This window comes from Pleurodeles waltl, chromosome 6 (assembly GCF_031143425.1).
Source record: "Pleurodeles waltl isolate 20211129_DDA chromosome 6, aPleWal1.hap1.20221129, whole genome shotgun sequence".
NCBI lineage: Eukaryota > Metazoa > Chordata > Amphibia > Caudata > Salamandridae > Pleurodeles > Pleurodeles waltl.
The window spans coordinates 1667290087-1667310520 of record NC_090445.1 but is presented as its reverse complement, the minus strand read 5'-3'; the positions used below and the strand labels follow the sequence as shown (position 1 = coordinate 1667310520).

At 42.9% G+C, this 20434-nt stretch overlaps 1 protein-coding gene across 5 annotated transcripts in view; it reads left to right on the top strand.

Moving 5' to 3' along the window:
- Nucleotides 1–20434, top strand: part of KCNT1 (potassium sodium-activated channel subfamily T member 1) — a 1355573-nt gene that overhangs the window by 1101718 nt on the left and 233421 nt on the right. For all 5 annotated transcript variants that reach the window (XM_069241642.1, XM_069241641.1, XM_069241643.1 and 2 more), the window contains exons 16-18: nucleotides 3706–3814; nucleotides 12419–12568; nucleotides 15161–15399. In XM_069241642.1, the coding sequence (XP_069097743.1) occupies nucleotides 3706–3814; nucleotides 12419–12568; nucleotides 15161–15399 (498 nt within the window). The remainder of the gene's footprint in view (nucleotides 1–3705; nucleotides 3815–12418; nucleotides 12569–15160; nucleotides 15400–20434) is intronic.

Sequence of the window (20434 nt, the reverse complement as noted above, 5' to 3'; positions counted from 1 at the left end):
TGGGGTGCTATATGGTGTTATTGTATGATTTATTGCACGAATACTTTACACATTGCCTTCTAAGTTAAGCCTGACTGCTCAGTGCCATGCTACCAGAGGGTGGGCACAGGATGATTTGGATTTTGTGTGGCTTACCCTGACTAGAGTGAGGGTCCTTGATTGGACAGGGGGGTAACCTGACTGCCAATCAAAGGCCCCATTTCTAACAAAGTCCCTTATATATAGACAGGAACAAGTGTACCCGGTGGTATAGCTCTATTGTCCTTTTGTAAGCAGAGTACATTGAAGTACAATAATCAGTTGATCCCTCAACATCATATATGTTAAGTAGATCAGAAGACCATAATCTGTAAACAGTATTCATTTTCAGAGCTCCAGGGACTTAAAATGCTTTTTGACAAATATTCTTTAAAAGTGTCTTCGCGACAAAGCTCATCAAGGTTTGAGGATGCGCAAATGGTCTTAGGCAGCTTCCTACAAACTTGCTCTGACACACTTACCTTTTATGATATCAAGCCTTGAAAATGTTCTTGAATGGAACAAAAACATGTGTCGGCGGTACTTAAGGACCACTGTATGAAACTCCTGAATACACAGAATAAAAACACAAAAAACACGAGAATAGTAAATTAATTACTCTTCATTATCGCATTAAGACTCTGCGAATGAATACTATCTACTAATTATGGTGTGCTTCTCTACATGGCTAATATTTAACCTATATGTCAGGCAGTTGGCCTCATTGGTCTGTTCTTCCGGTTTTGTACTGTACCAATTTGCAGACAATACCTAGTTGATTGCCCAGCTTGAGGACAAGGTTGAGTCGATCCAACAATGTTTTCAGTTCTGCTTTGTTGATATGTCTGATTGGGTTAATAGGAAAGCTTTGCAGCTCAGTAAAAGCAAGATTGAAGATCTGGAGGTAGACGGAGCCACCTGCAGTTTGTTAGACCTATGGTGGCCTTCTACTGTTGGTACCACAACCACCCCCTGCAGACTCGATCAAACACTTTGGTGCCATTTTCAGCTGTAATGTGGCATATGTCCTTTACTTGTTTCCTGAGCTTAAGGGCACACAAAACACCACTCCACAATTTTAGCGTTATGGCTCCCTCTCTGTCTTAAAAAAACTGCGGAATATTCAAAAGGCAGCTGCTCAACTATTTCTAGGGTTATGAAGAAGGAACAGTTCTTCTAAACATCTGAAAACACTGCATTGGCTCCCTCTCTCCAAATTAATTATTTTCAAAAGCCTATGCATTTCTCAAAGGTCAATTGAGTCACGAGGTCAGCGCATCAACAGATGTGTCCATTGTGTTCTCTTTTATCCTCATCTGCCTCTCTTGTTTGGGTGCCCTTGATGCTCAATGCCAGAACAGACATTCAAGCACTTTCCACAATGAGACGCATGGAAAAGACTGCCTCTGCCAATCAGGAATAAATTAAGCACCTTAAATTTAGAAAATGCCTACAAGCATGATTACTTACTTGCCCAGTCAGATGGGGTAGTTTATTCCATTGTTTTCTTTCATGTGGGTTGTCATTCAATGTTGCTGCATAACTGCCTGTCTGTTGCTCCATAGTTGTCCGTTGCCTAAAATGGTGGGCAAAAAATGTCTCTCTGATGTGGGGATTGTTGGCATGTATCAGAGAATCGCATACATTTCTTAATTGACAGATATTTTACATACCAAATGTGAGATTCTGAGTTATTATTATGGCAGTGGATTCTTCAATACCTAACAATATCTTGGTAGGCCAAAACATAGTTTCATTACTTAATCCCATGTAGCTGTGGCCACAAACAGCAACTTTTTCCCAGACCAATGTGTTCAGTATTAAAGCAGCATCAACACAATATTAAGCCAGAAAACCAGATAAATAAATCACAAAATTGAACTAGTAAGAAGTAAAATTTCATAAGCAAAATGACACAAATATGTTTGAAATTGTATTAAGGGAAGTGAAATATGTTTTGTTTTTAATTTACCCATGAAAGGGCAAAGAAAATACAAAGCTGGAATGCAAGTAAATGCTGCTGTTGACTAATACCTGCATGCAATTTCAGGTCAACCGCAATAACCTAAGGGTTGGATAAAACTTAGCAGTCTATGCCCGTCCAGATTGTTACAGTGATATTGAGAACATATTTTCGGTTCTCAAATTCCTCTCAAATGCTGTAACTGACAAGGATGCCACAAAGTCAGATATGTTTTGAAAATCCTGCAGTAGCCTTAAAAAGCTTTGAGTTGTGGAAAGATATGAGCAAATTGACAAATGCGTATTTCTGAGGTTGCATCTTTTTTGGGGAACCTTGGTACAGTGCCCTGGTCCTCTTAATGTCAAAATATTCTGAACTTTCAGGAGGTTCTGGAAAACGTCTTCCAGGTCACTCCCAAGGCTGGCAGAGGCTCCTAGGGCCCAGACCACAATTTAGCATTGAAAGCATGGGTCTAGCAGACAGGGCTTCAAGCAAGGTCCAGTGCAGTCCCGAATTGTCCACCAGTTCTGCTTCACATTAGGCCTTCTTCAGCCTTTTAGGTATCTGACGCTAACAAGCGGCCAACTTTCCTGGCCCTTTCAGCACTTACAGAGGCTTTGATACAAGGAGAAACAGGTCCAAACCTCGGTCATTGTCTCAACATTAGGCAGGTGACATCTTCTGGTTCGTCAGATTGCTTCCAAAGCAGTTGGTTAGACCTATCTTGGCCTTCTACTATGGACTGGGTCAAAAACTGTGATGTCATTTTCAACTGTAATTTGGCATATGTCCTTTGCTTGTTTCTTGACTTTAAGGGCACACGAAACATAATTTCAACTGTAGCAATTGATTGCATTAAAACCATAGTAGTGCACCCAGACTACACCAATTTTAATTTGCATATGTATTTTATGTTCTGTGTTTGCATGCACACTATATACTGCTTTTCTTACTGAAAGAATATTGGACTGGACAATGATATTGAGTCACTGCAGGTATTTAGAGTCATGAGCCTGTGCAAACCATGTACCTACCTCCCTAAGAAAAGTCTTGAACCATTCACCCATTCTACCAAGGAGAGTCAAATTCATAGTACTTGGCCTAGTTAATCTGGGCCGATAGTAAGTAATAAAAGGCCAAGGTAAGTAATAAAAAAAAAACATTTGGGCCCAGTAACCCCTTCTTGCCCTGTGGCCCTCTGAAAGGGGTTCTGACAGCTCCAATGAAAAAAACATTCTCTATGAAATCCTGTGGTGTTCTCAAACTGGAAGTAAGTGCTATATTTATTAGGGGTCCACTCATCATTCCAGTTGCCATCAGTCCTTAGAATAACTGAAACAGAGGGCAAGAGACTTGATTAAAGTGCCATAATATCCACACACATGCTGTCTGAGTTGGGACATTCACGCATATCAAGTAATCAATTCCAGCACATTCCCAGCAATGATCACTCAGAGAGTTTGTGAAGCAGGGATGTGAGGGGGCACATAGATGTGATAAAAAGTACCCAGAAAAGACATACTTTTCTGGGTCCCAAAATGACTGGTCACGCTTCTTTCATCAACATTTCATTAGAGCTCCTGAAGAGAGCGGTGAAAAACATCTGAAGGCAGATAATCCTTTCAAGAAAATATGTTTGCAAAGAAAAACAAAATACAATTCATGTCCTGAAGCTATGAATACCTCTCAGTGTTTTCAGCTCACCCACTGCTTTTAAATTACAGATCATGTTGTGTGCGAGGAGGAGTTCAAGTACGCTATGTTGGCGCTCAACTGCGTCTGCCCAGCCACGTCAACCCTCATCACTCTCTTGGTCCATACCTCCCGTGGACAGTGAGTATGCTGTGGTCATCCATCTTTCCAGCTGTATTATGTTTGTGACTGTACACCCATAAAGATGTGTTTGGACTATCTGGTGAGGTGTGTCTGATAATGGAAGTGTCACCCACATCTTCATAACAGGTGGCAGAATGTGTATTTTGTTTTTGATGTGTGGATGTTGAGACTAGAATGGAGAAGCGTGGTATTGAGTGAACATGTTGGCGTTGGTAATAAATGGAGTTGTGGAGATGTGTGTGGACAGACACTGGACATCAGACAGTGACATTGACCACATATCAAGATTCTACAGCAGACCCTGGTGTAAACATCTCCCCAGTATGTGTACAAAAGATTGGATTTAGGAGGCTGTGTGTACGGTAAATCAGTATATTGTAGCTGCAGGTACATATAAAGATGTCCCCACTGTGTGCTGACTGTTGTCACACTCAGGACCCTGGTTATTCTGAGATCTCCAACTAACACACCTGGAGTATTACCCACAAAAAAGCCTAGGGAATCACAATACACAAGACAAAAGGAATATGTTTACCACTAGAACAGACACAAGTTAATCCATGCCTCTGCACTAGAGCGACACTCTACACAATCTTTGGGGTGCTGGAACACATAGACTAATCCAAAATTGTGGTGGTGCTCTGCATATACCAGGCAAAGGGTACCTCTGCGGGAAAATGTTTTTTATAAACCTGATATATAAGATTTTTGGGAAATGAATTATTATTGGGGGTGGAATTAGTCATGCCAGTGTATTATTCGAATTTACAGCTTGTAAACAACAGATTTTGCACATAATTTTTGGAAGAGACTAGACAGGCTGATAAGTGAATGTATTAAATCTTTATTTTCACATTTACTTGAATCTTGTAAAAAAAAACTATACAAATATATTTTATCAGTATGGGTGTGTGAAGGAACTCCAATGATGAGTGTAGCTTCATACATTTAAAACAAGAAATTCAGAAGAGGCAATACGGTTGCAAGAAGGAGTAGATAATTTATGTTCGTATCCTACATTTATCCCTAGACATTCCAGGTGAATTATAAAAAGATTTTCCATAGGTGGTACCATTTTGCATGTATTTCCTGTGACAGGCGTGTCTGGAAAATTGAGGCCAGGTAATTGTGGTTGGGGAACGTGGTTTGGCTCTAATGGGATCCAAATAATTATCCCACTTGGTGCAGTAGGGAGCTCATAGCCATGACCTGCCAGTATTGTTGTTAGTGAACCAATGTGATGCCACTGATTGGCAAGTAAGCCAGCAAGGGGATTGTTTGAAAATTACCAATCTAGGAGTAAGTATAAATGGTGACACATAGAATTAAACTAAAGGCAGAAATGCTAAACAAATGACCGTGGCTTTTAATCAGAAAGTGAATAGGCATACACAACATCTGTTTTGACAAAATTGTCTGTAGTATTTGTAGTTACCTAAAATAGTGCAGAGTATCTGGCACATTGAACTTAAACAGCCCTGCATTCATTAATTTTGTATAAAAAGGGTAAACTCAAGATGTTCTTACAATACCATAGATCAATGTAAGTGGAATCCAATCTCTGTGCACAGAACCATCTAGTGAATGCATCATTTAACCTGGAGAACCAGGCATTCATTTGTCAGAAGTGGAGCAAGCATAAATGTTTCGGTCCCCGTTGCCAGTAGTACGCAAGACCATCCTCAAGACCATATATTTTAGGGAGACTCAAGTTGACCAAAAAGATAAACAAATCAAACTTTGAATTGTACGTTAACCTGGATTGCACGTTAATAATATATGCTGATTGGCTGCATAATACAAATGTTTGTTGAGGAAGATGCACTGACAATGAAAGACGGTTTTTGAATATTTTAAGCTCCACAGACTTAATCAATCCATAGTGCTCAGCTGGTATAGTGCATATCGGCAAAGTAAATTAGTGGTTGTCTGACTCCATCTTGGATCTCTCACCACTTTAAAAGTTGCAATGGTTCTTTCCAGCGACTAAGATTTGGGATTAAATTATATGATGCAAGTGTTAGTTATGTGTTTCTTTTATGCTTGTGTACTTGCCTATTTATCTAAATGTGAAAGACCTGTTTATCTCAAATTCGTTTTTAACAAATTCGGAAACGTGCTCTTCTAATGCACACATATACCTTTGCCACATGCAGGACAGAGTACCCCATTGTAATAATTTATTTGGATATTGAAAGTCACCAAGGAGTTCCTTAACCATATTGAGGAGCTAAGCTGAATGTCAAAACCTTTTATAAGGCCCTGAAACGTAAAGATGATTTGAAATGTTATTTTAACATATGCCAAAGGGTATTTTATTCCTAATAATAAATGATCTTACCATTACTCTTCCCACAGGAAAGGTTAAATCCCTGATGACTTGCTCATTCATATTCAAAGAAGGCTGATTGGTTTTTGGGGTGGGTGGTCACCCACCTCAATGAATGATAGCACTAAATTGACCAGGTGAAGGCTAATGTTACTAAATCAATCAATCAATCAATCAAATACATTTCTTAAGCGCACTATTCACCCGGTAGGGTCTCAAGGCGCTGGAGGGGCATGGTTACTGCTCAAAAAGCCATGTTTTGCGGTGCTTTCTGAGGGTTAGGAGGTACTGGTTCTTGCGTAGGTTGGTTGGGAGGGAGTTCCAGGTTTTGGCAGCGAGGTGGGAGAAGGATCTTCCGCCAGAGGTGGTACATTGGATGCGAGGGACTGTCGCGAGGGCGAGGGCGGTGGACTGGAGCTGTCGAGTTGGTATGTGGAAGTTGACTTGTTCATTGAGGTAGGCCGGTCTAGTGTCATGGAGGGCATTGTGAGCGTGGACAAGGATTTTGAAAATGATCCTTTTGTTGATGGGCAACCAGTGTAGGGATCTGAGGTGGGTGGATATGTGTCTGTGGCGAGGGAGGTTGAGGATGAGACGTGCGGCTGCGTTCTGGATTCGCTGGAGTTTTCTATCAAGCTTGGCTGTGGTCCCTGCGTAGAGGGCGTTGCTGTAGTCCAGTCTGCTGCTTATGAGGGCGTGGGTAACTGTTCTTCTTGTTTCTAAAGGAATCCATTTGAAAGTCTTGCGTAGCATGCAAAGTTGTTGAAGCAGGAGGATGATATGGTGTTGATTTTCTGGGTCATGGAGAGAGACGAGTCCAGTATGATACCAAGGTTGCATGCATGGGTGGTGGGTGTTGGGGGTGGTCTGAGGGTGGTGGGCCACCAAGAGTCATTCCATGCTGCCTTGTTGGGGCCGAAGATGATGATCTCTGTTTTGTCTGAGTTCAATTTGAGGTGGCTTGCTGTCATCCAGTTGGCGATGTTGAGCAGTCCGACGTGCAGGTTATTCTTGGCAGTAGCTGGGTTCCTAGTGAGGGAGATGATGAGCTGGGTGTAGTCAGCATATGAAATGATGGTGATGCGTGGGGGCGGAGGATGTTGGTGAGAGGAGCCATGTAGATGTTGAAGAGGGTGGGGCTGAGGTAGGATCCTTGGGGGACCCCACAGATGATCTTGGTGGCTGTAGACCGGAAAGGAGGGAGGCGAATTCTTTGGGTTCTTTCGGAGAGGAAGGAGGTGAGCCAGTCCAGGGCTTTGTGGTGAATTCCGGATTCGAAAAGGCGTGCGCGGAGGGTTTGGTGCCATACAGTGTAAAAAGCTGCAGAGAGGTCTAGGAGGATTAGGACGACGGTCTCGCCCTTGTCCAATCTGGTCCTGATGTCATCTGTGCAGGCGATGAGGGGGGTCTCGTGCTGTGGTTTTTGCGGAATCCAGACTGGGAGACGTCGAGTATGTTGTTGTCTTCTAGGAAGCGAGACAGTTGTACGTTTACTATCATCTCCACGACCTTTGCGGGGAAGGGGAGAAGAGAAATGGGTCGGTAGTTTGTGAGGTCTTCAGGGTCTGCTTTGTTTTTTTTGGAAGAGCGTTGACTTCGACGTGTTTCCAAATATCTGGGAAGGTTGCAGTGTCAAAGGAACTGTTGATGACGGCCCAGAGCTGGGGAGCGATGATTTGGCTGGCCTTGTTGATTATTTGGTGGGAGCAAGGGTCTGTTGGGGAGCCTGACTGGATGGAGCTCATGGTTTAGCCGATTTCTTTGTCGTTGATGGGGGTCCAGGTGTTCAGTAGGTTGGTGCGGCAGGGTGTTGTGGTGTTGGTTGTATCGGTGATGGTGATAGTGGGTGCTGACGATGTGAAGCTGTCATGTATGTCTGCGATTTTGCGGAGGAAGTAGTTGGAGAGGGAGTTGCAGAGGTCTTGGGAGTGTGGATGGATTTGGGTTTGGTGAGTTCTTTGATGATGGCAAAAAGTTCCTTGCTGTTGTGCATGTTATTGTCTTTGCGTTATTTGTAAAAGGACCGTTTGGTGGTCCGGATGAGTTGGTGGTGTTTGCGAATGGTTGTTTTGAGGGTGGAGAAGTTGCTCATTGAGGGTTCTTGGCGCCAGGCTTTCTCAATTTTTCGGCATTCTCGTTTGGAAGACTGATGTTCTGTGGTGAATCAGGGGGTGGTCTTGATGGTGTGAGTGTTGTTGTTTGTTTTCAAAGGGGCGAGGGAGTCTGCGCAAGTTTCTAGCAATCGTGTGAGGTTGAGGTCGGCAGTGTTGGGGTCGTTGGTGATGGGAGGTGGAGCTTGTGCGAGGTTGGAGATCAGGTGTTCTTTGGAGATCTTGTTCCACTTGCGGTAGGGTGCTGTTGGTGGTGGGTGGTGGCTTTCAGGAAGGAGAAGTGGACGCAGTGGTGGTCAGTCCAGTGGAGTTCGGTGGTGTGAGTGAAGGTGATGAGGCTGCTGGAGGTGAAGATGGCGTCTAGCGTGTGTCCCGCTGAGTGGGTGGGTGAGGTGACCAGTTGCTTGAGGCCGAGGTTTGCGAGGTTGTCCAGCAGGGTCATGGAGTTGCAGTTGTGGGTGCTTTCCAGGTGAAAGTTAGGGTCACCAAGGAGAATGTAGTCTGTGAAGGTGAGGGCGTGGGAGCTGATAGTATCGGCGATGCTGTCACAGAATGGGGGGGTGGGGTCCTGGTGGTCTGTAGATGAGGGTTCCTCTTAGAGTGGTGTTGGTGTTGATGTGTGCTTGAAAGTGTAGGTGTTCTGCGCTGTCTAGGGTGTTGTTGGTGTTGGTGGAAATTTTGATGGAGTTTTTGTGTATTATGGTGATACCTCCTCCTGGTTTGTTGGTGCGGTCTCTATGGGTGATTTTGCAACCTTGTGGGATGGCTATGGCGATGTCGGGTTCTGATGAGGAGTTCATCCATGTTTCAGTGAGGAAGGCCATGTCAGGCGAGTTTGTGGTGAGCAGGTCCCAAAGCTTGATGGCGTGCTTGTGGACGGAGCGGGTGTTAAGGAGGATGCAGTTGAGGTGATTGGGGGGTTTGGTGTTGTTGTGGTGCTTGTTGGTGTTGCTGGTGTTGGTGTGAGTGCAGGAGAAATGGCATGAGTGGCATGTGAAAGGTCCATATGTGTGTTTGGGGTTGGCCTGGGCGCAGGCGGAGTGCTGGCCTGGGTTGAGAGCAAGGAGTTCTGTGTGTGGAGGAGTAGTGGCGCTTGAGGGGCCAGGAGGACTAAATGAACCTGAGCTCAACCCCTTGGTAACTATGGCACAGAGCAGACAGGCATAATTTAGGACAAGGTGTAAAGTATTTATGCAGTATCAAAACAGTAATAAATTCAATACATCAAACAGAAATTCCATACCAAACTCAGAAAATAGAGTAAAAGCAATAAGAGACAATGATAGTCTATGGGAACAGTATACCAGGACCCAGGCAAGATTTCAGGCCCACTGTGACGGAGCACAAGTTGGATACACCAAGCAGGTTCATCCTGGTCAAAGATTTTATCTTCTGACTTTTTTCTGGAATCTTACAGCTAGGAAAGCCTGAAACTATATCTGAGAATGGTGCATCAAAATTAAACACTTTTCCTGCGAGGGCTCCTGGCAGCTCGGGAGGGCTTGGATCCAACTTGTTGAAGTCCCAACTTTTCAAGGTTTCTGGCTCACCTCCAAGTCCTCCAGGATCTCAGGAACAGCACATAGGTGCCACTCCAGCTGAGGCCATCAGCAAGTTTCAGTTCAGTTGGTACTGGTCAGCTGGTCACTTCAGGAACAAAGCCTCTTGCAGGTTGTTATGTCTCTGTAACTACATAAGAGGTCAGCTAACTGACCCTTGAATTCTACTTCTTTGTCCTCGGTCCAAGATGGAGCAGGTTTATCTATTCAGGGCTGCTCTCAGGTCACAAACAGCAGGTCCAGCCCCCTTCTGTTCTTCTGCCAATCCAGAAAATCTTCTGAGGGGGGTGTCTTGTGGTGCCACATTTATGTCTGGCACCTACTAGTAGATGGGGGTAACTTTTGGTTTCCCCCTAGCCAGTGGAGTGAAAATTTCCAGGGTCTATGCCACCCACTTTTGCCACAGTTCCTGTTTCCCCTACTGCAAACAGTCCCATAGTGTGCCTTACTCCTAAACTTTAGGTTGTGAAGCCATTCCTTTCTCGCGCAGAGCCTCTGTGTCCACCCTGAAGTATGGCAAGGGAAATGAGCAGTCCCATCTTCGCTGATCAAAACCAGTTCTGGGGGTACTTCTCCTCTGCTACTGGGTTTTCTATCACTCTCAACTTACAAAGGGTGGTCTTCTTCAAGTCTCAACTTACATTTACTCATAAAAAGGCAGGCACTTAAGTTCCTGGGCCTTACGTTCCTGGGCCTACTCTAACTGATCTTCCTGCAAGGGAAAGAAAAACACCTCTCTACACCCAGGTCATTGTCTCTGGGAGCAGTTTCGCACCTCATTAAGGCCAAGCACTGTGCAGGCCATCTGTCAGTACACCAATGCTAATTAGCCTACTATAGGTTCAGGCAGGTAAAAGGTAACTTTCTAAAAGCTGTTTTGCCTAATTATTAAAAGCCATACTTTACCATTAAATTGGATGTTTACTCAATAGTAAAAATAAACCTTGAATTACTTTTGTTGCCATTTATTTACAAAAGTTATAGATTGAAGTTTATAATCTGTACATTTGCAAGGTTTCTTTTATTTTCAGCCATGTTTCACTTTTAAATATCAGACACCCTACCTTGTGGGCAAAAAGAGAGAATTAAGGGAGGCATTAACAATTGAAAGCAGGGTTTCTTGCCTGTCAAAAAGGTCTATCTTGAGATGTGTGAACACAGGTTTTTAGGTTGCTGTAGTCAGGTTACACATAGTAGACCCAAAACCATAGTTTCCCGGCCCACTCTGTGGATGACAACATAGCTCTTGCAGTCCACAAGTGGAATTTAACTGCCAGGCCCTGAGTGGAACTACACTATATACTAGGGACTTTTTTAGACAAGTTAAATATATCAGTTTGAGATAAGCCTATTTAATCATGTTTAAAATGCACAGCGTTAACAAACATCTGGGGAGACCATACAGAAACTGCTAATTACCTATAAATATGAAAGAGATTGTAAGGCTTAGGACATGAAGAATGAAAGTAAAATCTGTGGTTCAAAATTGAATACACAAAAAGAAGTTAATAATTTGGTCCCCAGGAATGACCCATAGTGTGCACAACAACAAATATGCTGCCAATGTATCTCCTTTCTGCTCATCACTGCTCATTTTTGAAAAATGGATCAGAAGAAGGAAAGGGCAGTTCTCCTTTTTTAGTTAAACACAGCGACACTGGTGATCTGTGACATGCCTTTTTCCTTAGCTGCTGGCTGGAGCAGCATGCATTATGACTTCACAAAAGCACAGTAATAACTTATTACAGTTGAGCTGCTACATTTTCTAGAGAGGGCACAAGTCGCCTGTAATAAGGAAATCAGAGACAAACGTGTATACAAGGAGTGCAGGTTCTTCTATATTAAACAGTTATTAAAATATGCAAACCCTCCTCACACTTCCGTAATAGCTCCCGCAAAGTGCAGGTGTGCTGTCCCCTATGTCCTCCCTAATCATTCCTAGCATGTATGCACATACATATCCATGTACCTCAATACTTAAGTGAACAAGGACATCATCTTGGCTGTGGCTGTGCGTTTCAGAAAGAACGCGTAATATTATTTCTAGTATTATCTAATTGACCTGGCCTCTTTTTAAAGAGTGTATTTAGGCACAAGCTGTTGATCTTTGTAAAAGGACGTCTCTCATTTTGTTTCTCGTTAACCACAATTATTTTAACATTTATATATGTGGATAGCATCGTGATAATTGACCTTCAAGAACATTATCACATTTCATAATGGTTTATTTTTTTCATTCAAAAATATTTCACAATATACATTTCTAAAATATTTTCACATTTAAAAATATAAATATTAATTGTCCTCATAACCATCAGCCAAATCGCTAAAAAAAGAATTCCATGGCGCCACACGCTAACAGAAGCTTGTAATGTGGTTGTGGCCTGTCTGTGAAGGTACTGATGTGTAGTAGCCACTGGGAGACTACGGGTGCCTTTGCCCTTTGTCTCGTGCACTGGGCTGGAGGAGGCATGTGCTGGACATGGAGGACCACCAGTGGTGATGCTCTTCAGACTTCTCCACTAAGAAGCTTCTGTGGTTTTGGATCAGAGCATGAGATGCTCTCCTAAGAGTGTTGTATCTCTCCTTCCTCACCCTGCAGGGAGGGACAACAGTCGCCGGAGCAATGGCAGAGAATGTACGGCCGCTGTTCCGGAAATGAAGTCTACCACATCCGCATGGGAGACAGCAAGTTCTTCAAGGAGCACGAAGGGAAGAGCTTCACCTACGCTGCCTTCCACGCGCACAAAAAGTGAGTTTCCAAAACCTCATCCCAAAATCCAGGGGCCTGCATCATAGCTAAGACTGTGTCGTGTTATCATTGATTTATATTGGCAAAATGCTAAAGCAAACGGCTATTTTCTGCTATTTTTTTAATCCAAGCGCACTTGCTTATCAATTTTTGGCATGAGAATGCATTTAAACAAGAGTACAACAAATAATAGCTTGTGTTCTGTTCTTGTACATTCATGCAAACGTTTTATCATGAATTGCGCCATTTGCAAAAACGTTTTACAGCGAATTATGTGTAATTACCTGAAGTGGAGTTATGGTGTAAATTCGGGAATGTTGCTTAATAAGCTTAACCCAAAAATTCCAAAAACTGCGGGCATTTTTTACCTACTAATAATCTATATATTGAATATCGGTGGTGCCAGCAGGGGCGGTTCCTCCAAAATGGCAGAGGAGCATCGCCCCACCCCGGTCAAAAGCCAGGAGATGAAAAATAAAACAATAGTTACAATATTGTAGAGCCAGCAGTACAGGGAGGGGCTGGGTCTGGCCATGGGAGGTGGGATGGTAGAGAAGAGAAGAGTGCATTAAGTGCGCATGTGTGTTTGGCCAGCCATCTCAGGCCGGCCAAACACACATGCGCACTTCGGTTCCTCCAGCTCCGCTGTGTACACAGCCGAGGTGGAGAAACTGCACAGACCCTTGGCTGTGTCTGAGCGGCAGTCACTGCCACTCAGACCAGTCCTGATGCTGGGGAGCATGTGCTCTTACCAGAAGAGGAGCAAGCAGCAGGAGTTGACGGGAATGGCAAAAAAGGTAGGTTTATTTCTTTTTTATTTATTTCTTTTTTTGTTTTCATCTGCCCTTGTCGTCCCCTTCCCCTCTCCTACTCCCCACTTCGACATTTGCAGCTGCCACTGCTGGGTGCCAGTGTTATCTCAGTACAAGAAACTGTATCCTACTTCTGCAATGAAACATTGATGATGCTTTGCGAAGGTTCTCCAATTCACACACACACCAACCTATATTTTACTCTCCAGTGCAAAATAAAGTTCACATGGGCACTCATGATGCTCACAAATTCATCCTCATTTTATATTTACATCTTTGATTCCTGTGATTTTGGAACTAATCACATAATGACTCTCAATAAGTCTCTCTGTACTGATAAAGATAATTGCCATCCTGGAAGAAACTAATTTGATGTGAGAAGAATGGAGTTGTTTAGGGCGTGGCAATGGGACAGCATGCAAAGCCACATTGAAAAATGAGGCCATCACTGATTGCTCGCTGTTGGAGCCTATGCAGGCTTGGTTCAAACAAGGTCATTGATGGTGGCCCATCCGCCACAGAACCACTGCCCTTTGTACTTCTGGAGGTCAACCCTATTCATGGTGGAACTCCTGATGCAGATTTTCCCTGCCTTGGTCAGTGCTGCACTGCAGACCTCGGTAGAAAAATTCATCAGTGGTCCCAATTGTGGGTAGAATATTCTCATCGTGTAAAGGGAATTGAAATATTGTTTTTATAAATAAGACCCAAGTTTTTAAGTTTTTTCTAAAAAAACAAATAGGGATGCCAAGTGGCATGACATGGCACCCGACCAGTGTTACTTTTCTCATCGAAGCACAACAATTGTGTTGGTTGGGGCACTTTTATCAGACGTGAACTACCTCGGAGGCTGCTCTATCTGTGTAGGTGAGGCTCTTTGCCATGGGTAGGATGGAGATGGGACCTCTGCAGCCCCAGTGGCCCAGGTGGACTACCTGCCAGAATCCGAAAGGCATCTTCAGTCTTCTTGTTACTATACATGGATTAAAGTATGTCACTTTCTAAAAAAAGTTGTAGTTCAGAATAGGTGGTATCATGCATGTAGACTTCCACTTTTGAGTGGTGAGCCAAAACGTTGCCAAAAATAAACAAGCTGCCTTATATAAAAGGAGGGTGGGGCACACTGCCTCACAACATAACACTCAATTCACCCCAATGCATTATGGTAAATGCATTGCATGATAACGCTTACTTCAGTAACAGTCATTCGTTTTTCATCCATGTTCATGCAGCCAGTGCTGTGTAACTTTAGACACTGGTTTCTGGATAGTTGTCCATCAGTAGAGAGCAATACGTCATTTTGGGGGTGCTGGAAATGCTGTTCAAAGTCTTCTCTGGCCACTTACTGAGCTGGCATACGTGACTCTTTCCTTTACTGGCTATTCATTGTCATTAGGTACTGACCTTGATGACATAGTGGTGGTTGACATGGTGGATGCAATTCTTTGATAGGTCAGTCTTTCAGCATGATATTGTGACCGCCCCACCTGGCTTCCATTTTTCTGACAACCATCACAAATTTTTCAACATTGAACACCAGGTGGGTCTAAAAGTGTCACAAAATAAATGTTTTTGCCACACTACACCGTGTGGATTCAAAAACAATTAAACACATTTTTTCTGAGGTTGCTTGTTTGTAATTGTGGAATGGATCTAGCCGGATCAATCCAGCAAGATCTGAAGTCTGGGATTCTAAATCCAAAGCTTATTTGTCATAGTCACTGTTTTCTGATGTCTTTGTATATGGCCTTGAATGTGGATTTTAAATTTTTGGATCTAGATATGGTGTGTGCTTGATTGGTGCAAGGAGGGAAGACAATAAGAGCATCCTCCTAAACCCTGGGCCCAGGCACATCATGGCTGCTTCAGATACCTGCTTCTACATCAACATCACCAAAGAGGAGAACTCGGCTTTCATATTCAAGCAAGAGGAGAAGCAGAAGAAGAAGGGCTTTTCAGGTGGTGGACTGTACGATGGACCGTCCAGGCTACCTGTACACAGTATTATTGCAAGCATGGGTAAGTCTAAGAATATACAATCCCTTTGAGGGGTTGGTCTACTTGTACAACTTCTACCATTACATGGCTGGTCATGTGACTTGGGTTTGAGAATAGAAGAGGCAAATATGTTGGTGTGACACAGGCAATGGGAAGGCTGATATATTAGGACTTTTTCCTAAAACGACCTGATGTTCTAATCATTCATTATATTCAGTTGCAAGTATAGTGTTCAAAGTTCAAAAGTTTAAATGATTTTTACACAAATAACTTTATGAACTTTTTTTCTTTGTTTGCAATTTGGAAACTCTGGTAAAAAATAAATTGCAATAAATAGTCCTGCAGAAGTAGTACTTACAGAAATTAACTATTTCCAGTAAAGAGCCACATTTATCGACAAAATTATTGTGCCAAAAAACTTTTGATTGCTTTAGTGCTGGGACATTTACACAACTTTGCAGCCTTCGAGAACCAATAAGGGTCGGATTTACAAACATTACGAATATCGATTTCTTAATTGCAAAACTATCTGAATTGCAATTAGGAAATCTGTATTCCTAATCTATGAAATTAATTGAGTGCCATTTAAGAATTCCATGTGGGTCGTAAATTCACGTACCTCATGAATATTAATGAGGTAGGTCACAGTTTGCAACCCATTCGGAATCACAGCCGTCACAAGGATCGTGTCCTGCTGAGGTCAGCAGACCACCATGTCTGTGATGGCTTTTTTAATAAAGCCATCTTGTGTTTTTTTTTAAAATGCAGCCCATTTTCCTTAAAGGTAAATGGGATGCATAAAAAATAAATGAAACCTTGGAGTTTCAATTTTTAGGAGTAGGCAGTGGTTCATGGGAACTAGCTACCCCTTTGAGAATGGGTCACCACCAGTTTAAAATGGTGGTAAAGTATACTGTATTGCGACTGGAATTCCATCACAAAACCGTGATGTAAACCATACCGATTCAGTATTTAGTAAGGCGGTCTATAAAATCTACTTACAAATACTGAATCGCAATTGCAAAATGTGATTCATAACAAGTTACCAAATCGCATTTAGTACATTTGAAAAAGCATTTTTCTGGTCGCAAACAGTCCGATTCTGCGAATCTGGCCATATGAATCGGGCCGTTTGCGATTGTAAAAATGTTTTGTACATTTGGCCCAAAGTTTTTTAACTTGACACATCTTGATGCATGAGTTTTACATTTGTCCGAACTCCAGTTACATCAATGAACTGGAATCTCTAAGGCGCTCTTATCATATGTTTGGTCTAAACTATGCCCCCTTATTTTCATATGTAAATAATGTGTTTTAACGATGTTTGTCACTGGTTATAGTTTATTCATATCATAGTGTGTTGTTGTGAATGTTAAGGTGTGGGTATATTTCTTGCAAGATGCTACAAACCACCTGGAAGCAGATGAAAGTGCAGGTGCACAAGTGAGTTAGAATAGTTTTCAATCTTGTATTGTGAGTTATGGAGATGGGCGCACTACGGAATGAGACTTCAGTTTGCATGTGTGATCTTGGTAACTGTTGCCCCTTTGGTCAGGTCAGGTTGTAACACAAAGTAACCATTTTGCATTAAGTTTGTTTTGCTGTGCCATTTCAAAATAAAGCACTAACAGGGCGCCCTCATGGCGCTATGCTGTCCTGAGTGAGTCTATATTTGAGTTTCACATCCCACCAAATATGTACCGGGGTCATTCTTTATACTGGGGTAAGAACAACATTTTAATAAATTATTATTTTATTGCCAATCATGTAAAGCTTTTTTGCTTTGAAAATCGAATGCTTGCTTCCATGTAATTTACTTTATAGAATGATTGCGTTTGCTAATTTATTGCATTATAAGTCATTGCCCCACTTGAGCTGAACTCCTCAATAAAATGTATTTTCTTATCTTCATACCATTAATAATATAAAATCTACCGACTACTAATACGACCTAATTTATTCATGAAGTATCATGATGACAATTCGCACCTTTGTGCGAAATATTCCTTTCGCACGGAGAGTAATTGACTACCCACTCCTAGGTGACCTTCAGTTCTAAATCCTCAGGTCGAGAGAATAAACCTTGATGTTATATTTTTGTCCATGTTTTATTGTGTTCATTACTACAGTGTAGGGATTGCACAGGAAAATGGCATAAGGACACTATCCTTGGCGCTGAGGTTGACATTTTTTGATTTGCCAACCAACGCAGGTACGCACACGTCACCATGTTTCCATGGGACCCAGCTGCCAATGAGAATGCCTAAAGTCCATCCCGGCGTTCCATTGTCTTCATGATAAACGAAGCAGACAAAGGCGGACTATGGGCGACTGATGGCCTTGGGGTGTCGGAGACCATTGAACGCGACCTTTGAACCTCTCAAATGGTGCAGCCATTCTCAAGGAACCTTGGCACCAATAACGTGAAAAACATAAACTACGCCTGACATCAAATGTAGCCTGTGTGGTTCTCAAAGGGAAAGGAGAACGCCTTTGTATTCCCTTTGTTGGTCTGAAAAAGGCACAACAGCCCATTTGCGAGGGCAGTATTTGACGAAAAGTGTTAGAATGCCTTAGTGCATGGGTACTCACAAACATTTTCCCAGGGGCCAAAATCTTTGGTCTGCGATGTGACCAAGGGCCACATTAACGCCAGCAGTGAGGGGCTTGGGGGTGGCGTGGGAGGAAGAGGGGGTTTGTCGGTAACGAGGGTGTAGGGGAAGCAAAGCATAAACATTTAGTGGCTGAACTGCACAATGTGTAACCAGAAAACCTAGGATTAATCCCAGCTTCCCACTTAACCAAATTGTGTGATTCTAGTCAATTGTTTTTCTATAGCCCTCCTTTTTCTTCATTTTCACATATAAGAGGGCCTTAAAATACACGACTTCAGGATGTGCACCATACAAAACGTTGTCCTGTGTTTGGTTTAATAAACTATAATGGTGTTCATGTAAATAAGAACCCATGCCACCCAAAGAGTGCACGTAACAACTGGCTTGCATCTTAGTTCACTGGTCTCATTGTGGGGAGGTGAATGCTCCTAAATCCATATTTGAAACTATCACTTTAAAAAAGAAATACTTTTGAATGCACATATATAATCTGATGTACTAAGGTGAAACGGTTCTGCTTGTAAATAAAAGGACCCGTTTTGAATTTTTAAGTGATTTTTGCTGCAAGATGTCTTTAAAATGAAGGTGTTCCTTTCTTTTACTTCGTTAACCTTTAAATAAATGATTTCCTGTTTATGTAGCATCTTTGTATGCTGGTGCTGAGTTGGGTAAACAGCAGCCCATTGCTGCTATTGACCAGGGGCCGCATGTAAAGGTCAGGAGGGCCGCATGCGGCCCCCGGGCCATACTTTGAGTATCAGTGCCTTAGTGTATAGAGGCAGTTGCAGACCACAGTTTGTGGCACTGCAGAATGCTTACCTCAGGAGATGGCACCCTCACCTATCAAGGATATTGTGGCTGTATTGAACAAAATAATATTTTCAAGAATTATTATTTTACAAATCAAGTCATCAATTATTTTTTAAGGACTGGAAACCCTTGCCGGCATGTCCGTCATAGCGCTGGCCTCCGATACATGCACTTCCATCAGGTTCAGTGCCTCTGAAGTGTTTACACACTTTTACTATAGTCTTTCTCAGAACTGGATGATTTTCTAAGTGTTTGCTACTGATGTGTAGTTTTCTAATTCATTCCAGAACTGTTGGACCTGGCTTTTTGACGGGGACATCCCCAAACTTTTTGCCTCCTTCCTCCTATTTTTTCTGACCTGTTGTTGTTGGCTTTTGACCTCTGGGCACTTTACCACTGCTAACCAGTGCTAAAGTGCATATGCTCTCTGGGTAAATTGTACTACTGATTGGTTTATCCATGATTGACTATTTAATTTACTTGTAAGTCCCTGGTAGAGTGCACTACATGTGCCTAGGGCAGGTAGATTAAATGCTACTAGTGGGCCTGCAGCACTGGTTGTGCCACCCACCTCAGTAGCCCCTTAAACCTTGTCTCAGGCCTGCCATTGCAAGGCCTGTGTGTGCAGTTTCACTGCCACTTCGACTTGGCATTTAAAAGTACTTGCCAAGCCTAGAACTCCCCTTTTACTACATATAAGTCATCCCTAATGTGTGCCCTAGGTAACCCCTAGAGCAGGGTGCTGTGTAGGTAAAAGGCAGGACATGTACCTGTGTAGTTATATGTCCTGGTAGTGTGAAACTCCTAAATTCGTTTTTACACTACTGTGAGGCCTGCTCCTTTCATAGGCTAACATTGGGGCTGCCCTCATACACTGTTGAAGTGGCAGCTGCTGATCTGAAAGGAGCAGGAAGGTCATATTTAGTATGGCCAGAATGGTAATACAAAATCCTGCTGACTGGTGAAGTCGGATTTAATATTACTATTCTAGAAATGCCACTTTTAGAAAGTGAGCATTTCTTTGCACTAAAAACTTGTTGTGCCCTTCAATCCACGTCTGGCTAGGTTTAGTTGACAGCTCCTTGTGCATTCACTCAGACACACCCCAAACACAGGGTACTCAGCCTCACTTGCATACATCTACATTTTGAATGGGTCTTCCTGGGCTGGGAGGGTGGAGGGCCTGCCCTCACACAAAGGACTGCCACACCCCCTACTGGATCTCTGGCAGACAGGATTGAGCTGAAAGGGAACTTGGTGCATTTCTTAGAGACTCTTTGAAGTCACCCCCACTTCAAAGGCACAACTTAGTATAAAACAGGGTCTCTGCCCTACCTCATCAGACACTTGCTGGAGAAGAAACCTGAACCAGAAACTACATCCTGCCAAGAAGAACTGCCTGGCTGCTCAAAGGACTCACCTGTCTGCTTTTCTACAAAGGACTGCTGCCTTGCTGTTGGCCTGCTGCCTTGCTGAACTCTTGCCTGGCTGTAAAAGTGCTCTCCAAGGGCTCGGATAGAGCTTGCCTCCTGTTCCCTGAAGTCTCAGGACCAAAAAGACTTCACTCTTCCTCTTGGACGCTCCGTGCGCCGAACTTTTCGACGCACAGCTTGTTCTGCGGCAAGAAAAAC